This window comes from Perognathus longimembris, chromosome 2, assembly GCF_023159225.1.
Source record: "Perognathus longimembris pacificus isolate PPM17 chromosome 2, ASM2315922v1, whole genome shotgun sequence".
NCBI classification, from domain to species: domain Eukaryota; kingdom Metazoa; phylum Chordata; class Mammalia; order Rodentia; family Heteromyidae; genus Perognathus; species Perognathus longimembris.
In genome coordinates, this window is record NC_063162.1 from 2,311,422 (window position 1) to 2,327,775 (window position 16,354).

Genomic DNA, 16,354 nt, shown 5'->3' on the forward strand with positions numbered 1-16,354 from the left:
CGCTGACCACGCCCACCCCACCACGCTGACCACGCCCACCCCACCACGCTGACCACGCCCACCTCTCCACCCCACCACGCGGACCACGCCCACCCTTTCACCTCTTCTGAAAGATTCCAAAGATGCAAGAAATGGGAGGCCACCAAGCAGAGACAGCCGACAAATCTCCCCAGACGGCTGGGGTGGGCAGCCTAGGAACAAGTGCGTGCACAGTGGGTGGGTCCCTGTGGGTCCCTTCCCTCAGCGAATTCCTCCCTGTAGACAGTGGGTCCCCCATCACTTCCTCCCCGTACGCGGTGGGTCCCCGTCACTTCCTCCCCGTGGGTCCCCCATCACTTCCTCCCCGTACACAGTGGGTCCCCCATCACTTCCTCCCCGTACACAGTGGGTCCCCCATCACTTCCTCCCCGTACGCGGTGGGTCCCCCATCACTTCCTCCCCGTATGCAGTGGGTCCCCGGCACTTCCTCCCCGTATGCAGTGGGTCCCCGGCACTTCCTCCCCGTATGCAGTGGGTCCCCGGTCACTTCCTCCCCGTGGGTCCCCCATCACTTCCTCCCCGTAGGCGGTGGGTCCCCGGCACTTCCTCCCCGTACGCGGTGGGTCCCCGTCACTTCCTCCCCGTACGCGGTGGGTCCCCGGCACTTCCTCCCTGTGGGTCCCCCATCACTTCCTCCCCGTACACAGTGGGTCCCCCATCACTTCCTCCCCGTACACAGTGGGTCCCCCATCACTTCCTCCCCGTACGCGGTGGGTCCCCCATCACTTCCTCCCCGTATGCAGTGGGTCCCCGGCACTTCCTCCCCGTATGCAGTGGGTCCCCGGCACTTCCTCCCCGTATGCAGTGGGTCCCCGGTCACTTCCTCCCCGTGGGTCCCCCATCACTTCCTCCCCGTAGGCGGTGGGTCCCCGGCACTTCCTCCCCGTACGCGGTGGGTCCCCGGCACTTCCTCCCCGTACGCGGTGGGTCCCCGGCACTTCCTCCCCGTACGCGGTAGGTCCCCATCACTTCCTCCCCGTAGACGGTGGGTCCCCGGCACTTCCTCCCTGTGGGTCCCCCATCACTTCCTCCCCGTACGCGGTGGGTCCCCATCACTTCCTCCCCGTGGGTCCCCCATCACTTCCTCCCCGTACGCGGTGGGTCCCCCGTCACTTCCTCCCCGTACGCGGTGGGTCCCTGTCACTTCCTCCCCGTACGCGGTGGGTCCCCGGCACTTCCTCCCCGTACGCGGTGGGTCCCCCATCACTTCCTCCCTGTGGGTCCCCCATCACTTCCTCCCTGTGGGTCCCCCATCACTTCCTCCCTGTGGGTCCCCGGCACGTCCTCCCCGTACGTGGTGGGTCCTCCCCATAGACGTCACTTCCTCCCCAGATCTCCTGTTCCAATCCTAATAGGGACAAAGTGGAAGCTCAGACAAATCCTAATAGAGGAACATCCTGAAAAATACCTGGCCACAGCCCTGGTCACCAGACAAGGAGAGTGAGACCGACACGGCCAAGAGCAGGGCCCAAGATGCCAGACCGGTGTCCTGAGTGTGGGAATCCAGACACTCGGGAGGCCGGTGCGAGTGGATCACCAATTCCCAGCCCTGCCTGGGCTGCACTGTGCGATTCTGTCTCCAAGATACAAGCAGACATGCACGTCTACATACAGACATGCACTTCTCCATTCATACATGCACGCCTATGTTCACACATGCACACCTACGTGCAGACATGCACACCTACGTTCATACATGCACACCTACGTGCAGACACGCACGCCTACGTTCATACATGCATGCCTACGTGCGAACATGCACACTTATGTTCATACATGCACACCTATGTGCAACATGCACACCTACATTCATACATGCACGCCTACATCCATACATGCATGCTTACATTCATACATGCACACCTACGTGCAGACATGCACACCTATGTTCATACATGCACACCTACATGCAGACATGCACACTTATGTTCGTACACGCCTACATGCAGGCCTATCTACTAGAAAAGGAACATTAGACTAAAACTGGGGATACTGGGACACGGAAGGAATTAAGCTAATGATAAAGCATCGTGGTGGTTCATTAACTGTAAGAAATGTTCCATGCTGATGTAAGATATTAACAGTAAACTCGGGTGGGGATACATAAAAATTTTCTCAACTATTGACTCAGTTTTCCTGTGACTCTAAAACTGTTCTAAGAAATGATACCTATTTAAAACACAAAGCCTAAGCCCCCGTAGTCCCCACTGTCCCCCAAGATCCTGGGCTTGCTCCTCCGGCCAGACTGGTGGGTAGAGCTGAACTGAGGAGGTGCCCCTCTCCCCGGACCCAGATAGTCCAGGAGGAAGCCCCCCAGCTGGTCCAGGAGGAGGAAGCCCCCCAGCTGGTCCAGGAGGAAGCCCCCCAGCTGGTCCAGGAGGAGGAAGCCCCCCAGCTGGTCCAGGAGGAGGAAGCCCCCCAGCTGGTCCAGGAGGAGGAAGCCCCCCAGCTGGTCCAGGAGGAGGAAGCCCCCCAGCTGGTCCAGGAGGAGGAAGCCCCCCCAGCTGGTCCAGGAGGAAGCCCCCCAGCTGGTCCAGGAGGAAGCCCCCCAGCTGGTCCAGGAGGAGGAAGCCCCCCAGCTGGTCCAGGAGGAGGAAGCCCCCCAGCTGGTCCAGAAGGAAGTCCCCCCCAGCTGGTCAAGGAGGAAGCCCCCCAGCTGGTCCAGGAGGAAGCCCCTCCCAGCTGGTCCAAGAGGAGGAAGCCCCCCAGCTGGTCCAGGAGGAAGCCCCCCAGCTGGTCCAGGAGGAAGCCCCCCAGCTAGTCCAGGAGGAGGAAGCCCCCCAGCTGGTCCAGGAGGAGGAAGCCCCCCAGCTGGTCCAGGAGGAAGCCCCCCAGCTGGTCCAGGAGGAAGCCCCCCTCTAGCAGGACGGGGAGGCTCCGGCCAGGGTCTCCCCCGCCTCCCCTTCCCCCCCTCCCACCCTGCAGCCGGGGACCCCGCAGGGAGTGGATCACAAACCAAGCCTGGACGGCGGCTCCGCCCCCAGCGAGGCCGACCTGGGGACCCCGGGGCGCGGGGCCGGTGGGCCACCGGGCCGCCTCCAAGGACAAGCAGTGCTAGCCGGGACCCCAGTGACCCGCTAAGCCCTGGCGGGTCTCTCCCCCACGTTTCCCCCCTTCCCCCCTCCCCCCCCGCAGCGCTGACTGCCCGCGCGCGCACACGGCTCGCACGCGGCGGCTTTGCACGCGGACGGGCTCGGCATTCCTGGTCCTCGCGCGCCCCCTGGCGCCGGCGGCCGCCCCTGCAGGCGATGCGGCCGGTCGGCAGGCGGTGAGCAGCGCCCCCGTGTGGACACCGGCCGCTGTCACCGGCCGGACCGGTGGAAGGCCTGCCCTGGTGGAGAACCTGCCCTGCCCCGCCCTGGTGGAGGGCCCGCCCCGTCCTGGTGGAGAACCTGCCCTGCCCCATCCTGGTGGAGGGCCCGCCCCGTCCTGGTGGAGGGCCCGCCCCGTCCTGGTGGAGGGCCCGCCCCGTCCTGGTGGAGGGCCCGCCCCGTCCTGGTGGAGAACCTGCCCTGCCCCGCCCTGCCCGAGGGCCCGCCCCGTCCTGGTGGAGGGCCCGCCCCGTCCTGGTGGAGAACCTGCCCTGCCCCGCCCTGCCCGAGGGCCCGCCCCGTCCTGGTGGAGGGCCCGCCCCGTCCTGGTGGAGGGCCGCCCCGTCCTGGTGGAGGGCCCGCCCCGTCCTGGTGGAGAACCTGCCCTGCCCCGCCCTGCCCGAGGGCCCGCCCCGTCCTGGTGGAGGGCCCGCCCCGTCCTGGTGGAGAACCTGCCCTGCCCCGCCCTGCCCGAGGGCCCGCCCCGTCCTGGTGGAGGGCCCGCCCCGTCCTGGTGGAGAACCTGCCCTGCCCCGCCCTGCCCGAGGGCCCGCCCCGTCCTGGTGGAGAACCTGCCCTGCCCCGTCCTGGTGGAGGGCCCGCCCCGTCCTGGTGGAGAGCCTGCCCTGCCCCGCCCTGCCCGAGGGCCCGCCCCGTCCTGGTGGAGGGCCCGCCCCGTCCTGGTGGAGAACCTGCCCTGCCCCGCCCTGCCCGAGGGCCCGCCCCGTCCTGGTGGAGGGCCCGCCCCGTCCCGGTGGAGAACCTGCCCTGCCCCGCCCTGCCCGAGGGCCCGCCCCGTCCTGGTGGAGGGCCCGCCCCGTCCTGGTGGAGAACCTGCCCTGCCCCGCCCTGCCCGAGGGCCCGCCCCGTCCTGGTGGAGGGCCCGCCCCGTCCCGGTGGAGGGCCCGCCCCTCTAGGCCCACTCTGTCTCTGTGTCTATCCAAGGAGGGAAGATGAAGGACCGACCCCGCCCCACTGTGTCCCAGGCGCACACGGGCTCCAGGCAACGCCTCAGGTGCGCGCGGACGGGCTCTGCCGTGCCGGCAGCCATCGCCTAGGCCCCCAGCGTCCTAGACCAGCGGCTCCTTCATTAACCTCCGCCTCCTGTTCAGACCCCATGGAAGCCCCGTCCCAACTGCACGCCCGGCACAGCCTCCACACCCCCGGGAAGCTCTGCGCCCCTCGCCGGCAGTCAACGGTCCTCGCCTGCTGGCGATCGAGTCCAGCCTATTCCTTTTCCGTCCTCCGTTCCACAGAGGGGGCGTCTCATTGGAGGGCACTCGGCACAGCGTGGCCGGGGCCCAGGGACTTGAGAAAGACCCTCGGGGAAGGGCGGGACCGGGAGCCTGGGCCCCCCCCTCCCCTCCCTAGGACCCCATCCCCAGATCCCAGAGCCGCCTCCAGGCTGGGGACCTCCCCTCCCTCCCGCCCAGCCCCAGGTTCCCCAGGGGGAGGGGGACAGAGAAGAGGGGAGACCTGCCCTGCCCCAAACCTAAACTCACTCAGGTCAGAGGTCAGGATGTATCTTTTTTTTGCCAGTCCTGGGGCTTGAACTCAGGGTCTGAGCACTGTCCCTGGCTTCTTTTTGCTCAAGGCTAGCACTCTGCCACCTGAGCCACAGCGCCACTTCTGGCCATTTTCTGTATATGTGGTGCTGGGGAATCGAACCCAGGACTTCATGTATAGGAGACAAGCACTCTCACCACTAGGCCATATCCACAGCCCCAGGATGTATCTTAATGTCAGGTCAGAGGTCAGGATGTATCTCAATGTCAGGTCAGAGGTCAGGATGTATCTCAATGTCTTTTCCGGTGTTTGCACCCAGTGAAGGTCTGGGTGAGAACTCGGTTCCAGGAGCTCGGGCCAGCTCCCCAGGCCCTGTGGATACCCGGAGACGCCCACGCGAGGCCAGGCCAGGCCCCCACCAGCACCCACGCGGCCCGCGCAGGCCCGCGCTACGCCTGCCCGGGGTCTCCTGCTCCCGAGCTGGGTGCCGGCTGAGAGCGGAACGAGTCCTCGCTCCCCAGGGTCCCCTGAGCGCCCCGTGGGGGCCTGGGGGGGGGAGAGCCCTCCTGCTGGGGGGCCCGAGCCCCGCTCGGCAGGGCATCCTCGCCCCGACTTCACCCCCTGCCTGCCGGCTCCCCGCCCTCCCGGCCCCGCGGGACAAGCGGCACAAGGGGACGGGGACTCCACGCCCTGGGGGGCCCGGCATTAAATGCCAGCTGCCCCACTGTGCGCCCGCTGCCTCCTCCACCGTGGGGCGGACCCTCGGCCCTGCCCGCCCCGGGAATAGCGCCCCACGGGAGGCACGCCCACGGGAGGCACTACCCACGGGAGGCACGCCCACGGGAGGCACGCCCACGGGAGGCACGCCCACGGGAGGCACGCCCACGGGAGGCACACCCCACCGGAGGCACGCCTACGGGAGGCACGCCCACGGGAGGCACCCCCACGGGAGGCACGCCCCACGGGAGGCACTCCCCACGGGAGGCACTACCCACGGGAGGCACTACCCACGGGAGGCACTACCCACGGGAGGCACGCCCACGGGAGGCACCCCCACGGGAGGCACGCCCCACGGGAGGCACGCCCACGGGAGGCACGCCCCACGGGAGGCACGCCCACGGGAGGCACGCCCACGGGAGGGACGCCCCACGGGAGGCACGCCCACGGGAGGCACGCCCACGGGAGACACGCCCACGGGAGACACGCCCACGGGAGACACGCCCACGGGAGGCACGCCCACGGGAGGCACTCCCACGGGAGGCACGCCCCACGGGAGGCACGCCCACGGGAGGCACGCCCACGGGAGGCACGCCCACGGGAGGCACGCCCCACCGGGAGAGCTGCTGGCCCGGCCATTACCCCCCCTCCCCCGCGCGCCCGGCGGGGGAGTGCGCGGCTCGCTCGCGCTTCCCACCCCCCCGACGTCAGGCTGGGGGTGCAGTTAAGCCAGGGCTGCGCGCACCGCACTTCCAGGGGCCCCCCACCCCCCCAGCCTCCACCTCCCCCGCCCCGCGCTGGGGAGCAGGGCCCCCCGCCGGCCTGCCGCCCCCCAAGCTCCTCACTGAACCCGTGAACTGCGTGGCCTCATCGATGGCGCGGAACGGGGCAGGCGCGGAACTGGACTGCCCGTCGCCAGGGGGGCGCGGGGGACACAGAGGGGTGCAGAGGGGCGCGGGAGGTGGAGGGGCGCAGAGGGGCGCGGGGGGCAGAGGGGCGCGGGGGGCGGAGGGGCGCAGAGGGGCGCGGGGGGCGGAGGGGCGCAGAGGGGCGCGGGGGGCGGAGGGGCGCAGAGGGGCGCGGGGAGCGGAGGGGCGCAGAGGGGCGCGGGGGGCGGAGGGGCGCAGAGGGGCGCGGGGGGCGGAGGGGCGCAGAGGGGCGCGGGGAGCGGAGGGGGCGCGGGGGGCGGAGGGGGACGCGGGGGGCCGGGACGCGGGGGGGCGGAGGGGGACGCGGGGGGCCGGGACGCGGGGGGCCGGAGGGGTCGCAGGGGGCACGGGGTGCGGAGGGGGCCCGGGGGGCCGGAGGGGTCGAGGGGGACGCGGGGGGCCGGGACGCGGGGAGCGGAGGGGGCGCGGGGGGCGGAGGGGGCGCGGGGGGCGGAGGGGGCGCGGGGGGCGGAGGGGGCGCGGGGGGCGGAGGGGGCACGGGGGGGCGCGGGGGGCGGAGGGGGACGTGGGGGGCCGGGACGCGGGGGGCCGGGACGCGGGGGGCCGGAGGGGTCGCAGGGGGCACGGGGTGCAGAGGGGGCCCGGGACGCGGGGGGCCGGGACGCGGGGGGCCGGAGGGGTCGCAGGGGGCACGGGGTGCGGAGGGGGCCCGGGGGCCGGCGGGGTCGAGGGGGACGCGGGGGGCCGGGACGCGGCCTGGCTGGCAGTGGAGTCCTGGTGGAGGAAGCCCCGGCGTCGGGCCTGACGCGCCGCCTCCTCCGCGGAGGCCCCCGGCCCGCGGCGCCCGCTGCAGGGGTGGCGGGGCGGGGACGCGCGCAGGCTGGGCCGCCGACCCCGTCCCGCGTGGACGGAGGTCACAAGGCACGGACGCGCAGACGGGCCGCCCCGACGGCCGCGCGCAGCTCGCACCTGCCCTTCGCCCTTGGAGCGGGCGCCGCGCGGAGCACGGGGAGCGGACACCGCGTCGGGGGGGACACCCGTGGGGGGACACCGCGTCAGGGGGGACACCGCGTCGGGAGGGACACCCGTGGGGGGACACCGCGTCAGGGGGGACACCGCGTCGGGAGGGACACCCGTGGGGGGGACACCGCGTGGGGGGGACACTGCGTCGGGGGGACAGCGCGTGGGGGGGACACCGCGTCAGGGGGGACACGCGTGGGGGGACACCGCGTCGGGAGGGACACCGCATGGGGGGGACACCGCGTCAGGGGGGACACCGCGTCGGGGGGACACCGCGTCAGGGGGGACACCCGTGGGGGGGACACCGCGTGGGGGGGACACCGCGTGGGGGGGGACACCGCGTCGGGGGGGACACCGCGTGGGGGGACACCGCGTGGGGGGACACCGCGTCGGGGGGGGACACCGCGTGGGGGGGACACCGCGTGGGGGGACACCGCGTCAGGGGGGACACCCGTGGGGGGACACCGCGTCGGGGGGACACCGCGTCAGGCCCCGGGGACACCGCGTGGGGGGGACACGGCGTCAGGGGGGGGACACCCGTGTGGGGGGGACACCCGCGTCGGGGGGACACCCGTGGGGGGGGCACGGCGTCGGGGGGGACACCGCGTCATCAGCGCGCGGCGCTCCTCCCTTCCCGGACCCACGCAGCGCCGCGCTCCACAGCCACCATGACGAGACCCCGCGGAAGGAAAGGCTCTACCGACCCGGGGCCTCCGCCCACGCGCGGCCCCACCCGGCCCCGCCGCCCCGCGCCTCCGCCTGGACGCCCGGCCCCTGCGCTCAGCCCTGGGCACCGCCCCGCCCGCGCGCCCGACGCCGCACGCGCCCAGCCCCGGGCCCCCGCGACAGGGGTGACGCGGGGCGGAAGCTGCGTGCAGACCGCGCGGCACGAGGCCGGGGCCGCCGGGCCGGGGCCCCCTCGTGACCGCGCGCCGGCCACTCCCACTCCACCCGGGACGCGCCCCGACCTCCCCCAGGCCTCCAGGAAGGCCGCAGAGGGCCGAGGGGGCGGGCGGGCTCCTTCCGCCTCCGCTTCGTCCATCGTGACTCCGGCGGGCACGCGGGGCGAGGGCCCAAGAGCGACGCCACCCCCTGCGGGCGCCCCAGCTGCCTCCCCCGACGCCCCCCCCCGCCGGGAGCCCGGGCCCCCGGGCGCCGGCTGAGGGCTGGACGGCAGCCATGACACGGCCCGAGGCCGGCTCTCCCTCCCGAGGTCACAGGGGGCCCCCGAAGCCCCCCAGGAGCCGGGCGCTGCGACGCCACCCACGGCCATCCCGCGCCATCTACGAGGCGCGGCCCAGCGCGTGGCCCGGGCGGGGCGGGAGAGGTGGAGGCCGGGGGGCCGCCTGGAGGTGCTGGGGCGCAGCCCTGGTTTAGGGGCGCTGGTGTCTAAGGACCATGGACAGGCAGCGGGCTCCCGAGCTCTCCCAGAGGGAAAGGGACGTCAGCGTGGAGACCCCACCCCGGCCCCGCACCTCGGAGCCCGGCTCGCCCCTGCCACGTGAGCGCGGCCTCCCCACTCCAAAGTCAGGGCGCAGGTGTCGGGCGGCCCGGCCTCCCCGAAGCAGGGAACCCGGGGCGTCTAGACATTTCCATCCGCACCGGTGAGGGCTGCAGGCGGGGAGAGGGGCGTCCCGAGGGGGAAGGGGCCGGGCCTGGGGCGGGGACTGGGGGGACGTGGCCGGCTTCCACCCTGGGCCCTGCGGGCTGCGACGCGCCCCGAGGCCGGCAGAGGGCGGCGAAGCAGCAGGGAGCCCCGGCCCGGCCCACAAGGAGCCAGAAAGGGGCAGTGGCGCTGCAGTCAGAGCGGAACACAGCCCCGGCCCGAGTTCAAGGCCCAGGACCAGCAAGATGAAAAGGAAAGGCACCAGGGCCTGTAATCCTAGCCACTGAGGAGGCTGGGATCTGGGGATCGTGGTTGGAAGCCAGCCAGGGCAGGGCAGAACCAGAGACTCCTAGCTCTCATCAGAGAAAACGGGGGAAGTGCTGCTCAGACGGTAGAAAGCTTGAGCAAGAAGGAGCTTAGGGGCCCAGCCCAGGCCCAGAGTTCAAGCCTAAGATCAATTAAGAGAGACCAAAAACAAGAGAGCTTCCTACTTCATTAAAGCTTTGGGGGGGGGGGGGGTAGGAGAGATCCCTTCAAATCCTTCACTGTGGTGAGGTTTTCCCTTCCTTCCTTCCTTCCTTCCTTCCTTCCTTCCTTCCTTCCTTCCTTCCTTCCTTCCTCCCTCCCTCCCTCCCTTCCTCCCTCCCTCCCTTCCTTCCTTCCTTCAGACAGATGAAGCAAGCTGGCTCCAGGCAAGTTTCTCCACGCGGGGCTCAGGGCCCCCCACCTGGGGAGAGCTCGCTGCAGTATGGGGGGGTCACATCCCCTCCCAGCTCACCAGCACCTATCTACACCAGCTCACCAGCACCTACCTACACAGAGTCCTTTCGCAGGCTTTGTGCATGCTCCTCGCTTGTCCATTCGAGGCAAGCCGGCGGGGACTGCTGTGCTGAAGGGTCCACTCCTGCAGCCTCCACTCCCCAGGTGGTGACAGCCAGGAACCCACCTCTGCAAAGCTGCAGGCCCAAGCCCACAGGCCCGGCGTTAGCGGCCCTCCTGAGGCCCCTCTGGCTCCTTCCTTTCGCCCGGCGAGGGGGGCTCTGTGTGGGCAGGGGCTGGTCTCCCTGCGGCAGGCCAAGCGGGAGAGGGCCCCAAAAGGCTGCAGGACGTCCGGACAGTCCTCAGGTCTTCAAGGCCAAATGCTCACAGCCTGCTCCCCACCCTGTGCCCAGCACTCAAGTCTGTCTACACCAGCCAAGCTGGACGCAACTAACAGCACCCACGGGGAGGCCGCCACCGCCCAGCCAACAAGCCAGTGTGGCGCACGCCACAGACAAGCCAGTGTGGAACACGCCACAGACAGACAAGCCAGGGTGGAGCACACACAGACAGACAAGCCAGGGTGGAACACGCCACAGACAGACAAGCCAGGGTGGAGCACACACCACAGACAAGCCAGGGTGGAGCACACACAGACAGACAAGCCAGGGTGGAGCACACACCACAGACAAGCCAGGGTGGAGCACACACCACAGACAAGCCAGGGTGGAGCACACACCACAGACAAGCCAGGGTGGCACACGCCACAGACAAGCCAGGGTGGAACACGCCACAGACAAGCCAGTGTGGAACACACACAGACAGACAAGCCAGTGTGGAACACACACAGACAGACAAGCCAGTGTGGAGCACACACCACAGAGAAGCCAGGGTGGAGCACACACAGACAGAGAAGCCAGTGTGGAGCACACAGACAAGCCAGTGTGGCGCACGCAGCGGCGTACATGCAGCTCCATCTCCCCCCTCCCCCCCCAGCTGAGGACTGAGCTCAGCGCCTTGCACTTGCCACACAGTGCTCTCCCACTGAGCTAAACCCCCAACCCCAGCAGCAGCAGCAGCGTTTAACTGGATGGGTTCCTCAAATGCTTAGAACATGTTTCTCTAGAATTAAAAACACCGACATTTGTACAAGGGCAGCCTCAACTGTAACGCTCACAAGCTCATTTGAAATACAATAGGGGAAGGTCAGGTGCATCTGGCACTGGGATTTTGCTTTTTAAATTATACCTAATAAAAGAGGCTAGCAGGGGTGGCGTGTGTATCGACAGCACTTTCACGAGATGTCTGTTACCCCACTTACCCAGGCCCTCAGAGCTAAGAGCAGAACTCAAAGAGACGAAAAGTGCAAGCGGACTTCCACGCAGGACACGGTGGCGATCTCCCGACCCTCAGCAGAGGCTGCCTGGAGTCCCGCCGGAAGCGGCGGCCAGGCCTTCCTCCGAGCCAGAGCCACGGCCTCGGCGCTATCAGTGCTTCCCAGAGTGGAAGCAGGCACTGCTTACAAGTTATGCATTGTTTGAATGCATTCGTTTATCAAATCTGTGATAGTGAAGAGGTGAACTGAGAGTGAACAGGTACACTACCTTGCGTGTGTAACTGTACATCACCTTGATAACTCATTTTTAAAGTGAGTAGGTAGGAAAACAGGATACCTTGAATCCACAGACAACTCATAAGAAGGTATGTAAAAACCATTTCATCTTCAAGTGAGCCCACAAAAATATGTTTTCCCATGATTTGCACACACCCCCTAAAGTAAAAAACAGAAAAATCTCAGTTAACTGTGAACTTTAGTCTTCGTCTTAGGGGAGAGTTCTCAAGAGCAGTATTTGTACCCCAAGGCCAGAAAGCCCGGCCCCCGGCCTCGCCACCCCCAGTGGAAAGCCCGGCCCCCGGCCTCCCCACCCCCAGTGGAAAGCCCGGCCCCCGGCCTCCCCACCCCCAGTGGAAAGCCCGGCCCCCGGCCTCGCCACCCCCAGTGGAAAGCCCGGCCCCCGGCCTCGCCACCCCCAGTGGAAAGCCCGGCCCCCGGCCTCCCCACCCCCAGTGGAAAGCCCGGCCCCCGGCCTCCCCACCCCCAGTGGAAAGCCCGGCCCCCGGCCTCGCCACCCCCAGTGGAAAGCCCGGCCCCCGGCCTCCCCACCCCCAGTGGAAAGCCCGGCCCCCGGCCTCGCCACCCCCAGTGGAAAGCCCGGCCCCCGGCCTCCCCACCCCCAGTGGAAAGCCCGGCCCCCGGCCCTCCCCACCCCCAGTGGAAAGCCCGGCCCCCGGCCTCCCCACCCCCAGTGGAAAGCCCGGCCCCCGGCCTCGCCACCCCCAGTGGAAAGCCCGGCCCCCGGCCTCCCCACCCCCAGTGGAAAGCCCGGCCCCCGGCCTCCCCACCCCCAGTGGAAAGCCCGGCCCCCGGCCTCCCCACCCCCAGTGGAAAGCGGGCCACAGCCACCTTCAGACTTGCGTGGCTCATGGGCTTCGGCCGTCACAGCAGGGTGGGGGCAGCCTGGAGAAGGGCTGTGTTGTACTACTGAATCCGTGGCTAACCTAAGTCACTACCAGACAGCCCACAGACAAGGACAGCAAAAAGGCGGCCATGTGCCCTAAGTGCCAAACCACTGACCAATGGACGCCAGCGCAGACGCAGGCCTGCCCCGGGAAAGCCTCAGCAGGCGTGTTTCTAAGCTGTGGCTAAAGCAAGGTGTTCGTTACGATGAATCAAGTAAGTGCATGAAGCAAACAAGACGACGGCTCTCCGTCACAGCCGCCCGTTCTTCTGTCCATCACCTTGATAATTCATTTTTACAGTGAGTAGGTAGAAAAACAGATAGCTCATAAAAAGGTGCGTACGGGCTGGGATGGAGCGCAGTGGCAAAGCACTTGCCTAGCTAAGGGCAGCATCCTGGGTTCGATCCCCAGTACCAAAAAAGAAAAGACCAAAGTGCATACAAACCATTTCATCTAAAAACGAGCCCACAAAAACATTAGTCTTTCCATGATTTGCACACGTCCCTGCACAGGTAACCTGCTGGCCGAGGGAGCCCGCGTTCTCAGAGGCTCCTGGCCATGGATTCCCCGGGCTTCCGGCAAGGAACCGGAATGCGGAATGGCAGACCGCCTGGGCCGCCTCTGCGATGTCGCCGCAGCCCAGATCACCCCCAGCCCGGCCGGCCGCCCAGCAAATGTCTGCGCTCAATCTTCCCGAGGCTGTAAGGAGATCTGTGGCCAGCAGGGGGAGCCCTTGGGCTGGGGACCGGTGCTGCCGGCTCCATCCTTAGTTCTCCATGTTCTTCCCTAACTGCCACCCGGAATGAAGAAAAATGCTCACAGTCAGCATACACTCAACATTACAAAGACACACTGTCCTACACAAATGCTTTTCATTCAATTTGAAGATATTTATTGCATTCTATTTTGATGGAAAAAATGTAACATACATTTATGTAATACAACCTTGTGAAATTCACAAAGCATAACTTGGTAAGAAGCATTTTTCTGTTCTTAGTCCATTTCTGAGGACTAAATCATGAACTGCTCCGCTGTAATTAAATATGTCTTGCAAGAAGTGGATACTGCGTTTAACCTTTATTAATTTTCTCCTCTCAGTACAGGCAGCAATTCACCATTTTCTTTCAGCTCCTAAAAACAAAAACATATATGCGTATATAAAAAGCATCTAAACAACCCGGGTTACATCTATTTATATCTGAAAACCAGAAGGAACCTAACCTGTAAGACTTTGGATACTAATGTGTCATCCAAAGTAGAGCTTGAAATACATGTAAGTAGAAAATGATTACTACAAGCCACTTATATATGTTTTCATAAACAATATATGCTTCTCGGGGCTGGGGATATGGCCTAGTGGCAAGAGAGCTTGCCTCGTATACATGAGGCCCTGGGTTCGATTCCCCAGCACCACATATACAGAAAACGGCCAGAAGTGGCGCTGTGGCTCACGTGGCAGAGTGCTAGCCTTGAGCAAAAGGAAGCCAGGGACAGTGCTCAGGCCCTGAGTCCAAGCCCCAGGACTGGCCAAAAGCAAAAAAAAAAAACAAAACAAAAATAAATAAATAAATAAACAATATACGCTTCGCTTACAAAAAGGCTATATATTATACCATCAGGCTGCTATGTTTTTAACGGTATTATAAAGCCAAGACTACATTAGCAAACAAAGCAAACTGGACAGTTTATTGCTGTAACTTAAGTCCTCTAAGTTACAACAGTAAATGAGGGAGAGGAAAATAGGTAATGGAGGCTATTTGGGGGACTAAAGCAAGAGGGTCAAAGCTTCTTCCAGCCCAGGCAGAAAAACCTGAGACTCTCATCTCCAATTGACCAGCAAAATGCCCAGCTAAGGGCATGGCTTAGGTGGTAAAATGCCACGCAGTGAATGAGCAAGTAAGCTAACCATATCGTGAAGCCCTGAGTTCAAGCTACAGTGTACACATACACACACACACACACACACACACACACACACACACACACCAGTAATTCAAGAACAGAGATGGGATAACACAAGAGCTACCAAGAGACCCTGGAATGGCGGACAAGATAAGATCCCCACTTCCTGCGCCTATTTTTTCAATTTAAAACCAACACGCGTCAAGAGGACAACAAAATATAAGTGGGAGTTGCTTGTCAAGACCTTTGTCATTTCAAGCCAGTTCAAGCTCCAGGACCTGCAAAAATAAATAAATACATAAAGACCTTTGTCATCACTAAACAGCATAAAAATCAACCAGCAGAACCGCTCAAATCAAATGGGCAGGATTTGGCCATTCCAAACCCTTCAACGTCACCCTGAGATCTGTTACCTATTAAAAAGGAGACTTCCAGCCAGGGCCTGGTGGCTTACACCTGCAATCCTAGCTACTCTGGAGGACTGCAGTTTGAAGCCAGTGTAGGTAGAAGTCTACAAGATCCTATCACCAATTAACCAGCAAAAAAGCAGGACTGGAGGCATGGCTCGAGGGAAAGCACCAGCAGTGAGCAAGAAACACAAGTGAATGTGAGGGACCCTGAGTTCAAGCCCCAGTTAAAGATGAAAATAAGAGGGTAGCATTCCTGCTGTGCTCACAGGCCCAGGAGCGCCGTTCTGAGGACCGGTGGGCCGTGCAGCTCAGGGGTAGGGAGCCCAGCTCCAGGGCTGACGCTGGCTGTGCCATGGAGTGCCAGCCGGCCCACTCAGCCGTGAGGCTTCGGCGCAGCTCTGCTTTCTGCACTGAGGGGGGCAGCTGGAGTGAGCAGGATGCGGGGCCCCCGAGCTTGGGCAGGGAGCAGGTTAGCACCGCACCGGCCATGAGGCAGCAGTGGCTCTGATCCACACACCCTTCCCTCCTTCCTGGCACGCTGCTCCAGCCCCGCGCACGCGGCAGTGCCCTGATGAACTGCCCTTCTCCACAGGAAAGGGGCACTCCCTACGCACATGTTAGAAGCATCTTGCCCAAGGCTCACTCGAAATGACCGTCATTTAGTCAATCAACAAAATGCACTCAATGCTCCAACAGAAAACAGCCAGAATTAGCTCATCTGGAACATATTTCCATTGAACCCAAGATAAAAAAAAAAAAAATTCTCTTAAGGAACAAACCAAGTAGCAACATAAGAGTTAATCCCATAAAAATAGTTAGCAATACCACAAAACCTCCAAATGTACATGTTTTCTGAGCAGTCAACATAAAAAATCATCTAACACCTTGCTATATACCTAAGAACTCACAGAGCTTGGCTTTCAAATTCAATGAGATTTATTGATTGTATCTTCCCAAGAGTTACCAATGGCCAAGGAACAGACCATAAAACACTCAGACAAAAACAGACTCAAGAGAATTTGGGGTTGAAAGACAGTGTGTCTTACAAAAGTAAGATACTTCTATAAATAACAAATGCAGATCTATTTTTGATGCTTCGGGGCTATTCGAAACCTTTAATACTGTTAAACATCCTTTTCTCCAGGAATGAAACCACTCACTAGGAAAAATGACTCACTGGCTTGTTTCAAGTGACATAAACCCCGGCACAATAGGAAACAAACCCAGTACAGGTGCAGCAATAGGACAAGCTAGCCTGTGCAGTCAAGGACACAAGTGATGTTGCAAAACATGCCATCATTATAGCTTTAAGCACAATTCTTTTTTACTACAAGATAATGTGCTGCAAACTTTTATTCCATAACCTAACTCCAACACCAGAGCTCGGAGAAGCCCCTAGGCAAGCAGGCAGGAGGAAGGTCTGCGGGAGGAAGAGGAGATCTGGGGGAGCAGGAAGGTCTAAGGGAGAAGGAAAGGATGAAGAAGAGAAGAGTCTGAGGGAGCAGGAAGGTCTGAGGAGGAGGAGGAGGAAGGAAGAAAGCAGAGCCTGAGGGAGGAGGAGGGAAGTCTAAGGAAGCCTCCCGCCCTCAAGGAGCAACCTGACCCACCTGCGGCGGTCCATTCAAACTGCTCAGACCGAATTCCCGCCACCTCCCTCCTAACACTCTGCCAGGG

At 64.0% G+C, this 16,354-nt stretch overlaps 1 protein-coding gene across 2 annotated transcripts in view; it reads right to left on the reverse strand.

Annotated features, from left to right (window-relative positions):
* Nucleotides 1-13,237: 13,237 nt before the first annotated feature.
* Nucleotides 13,238-16,354, reverse strand: part of Glrx3 (glutaredoxin 3) — a 36,290-nt gene continuing 33,173 nt past the window's right edge. For both annotated transcript variants that reach the window (XM_048338018.1, XM_048338017.1), the window contains exon 11: nt 13,238-13,499. In XM_048338018.1, the coding sequence (XP_048193975.1) occupies nt 13,449-13,499 (51 nt within the window). In that variant the 3' untranslated portion in view covers nt 13,238-13,448. The remainder of the gene's footprint in view (nt 13,500-16,354) is intronic.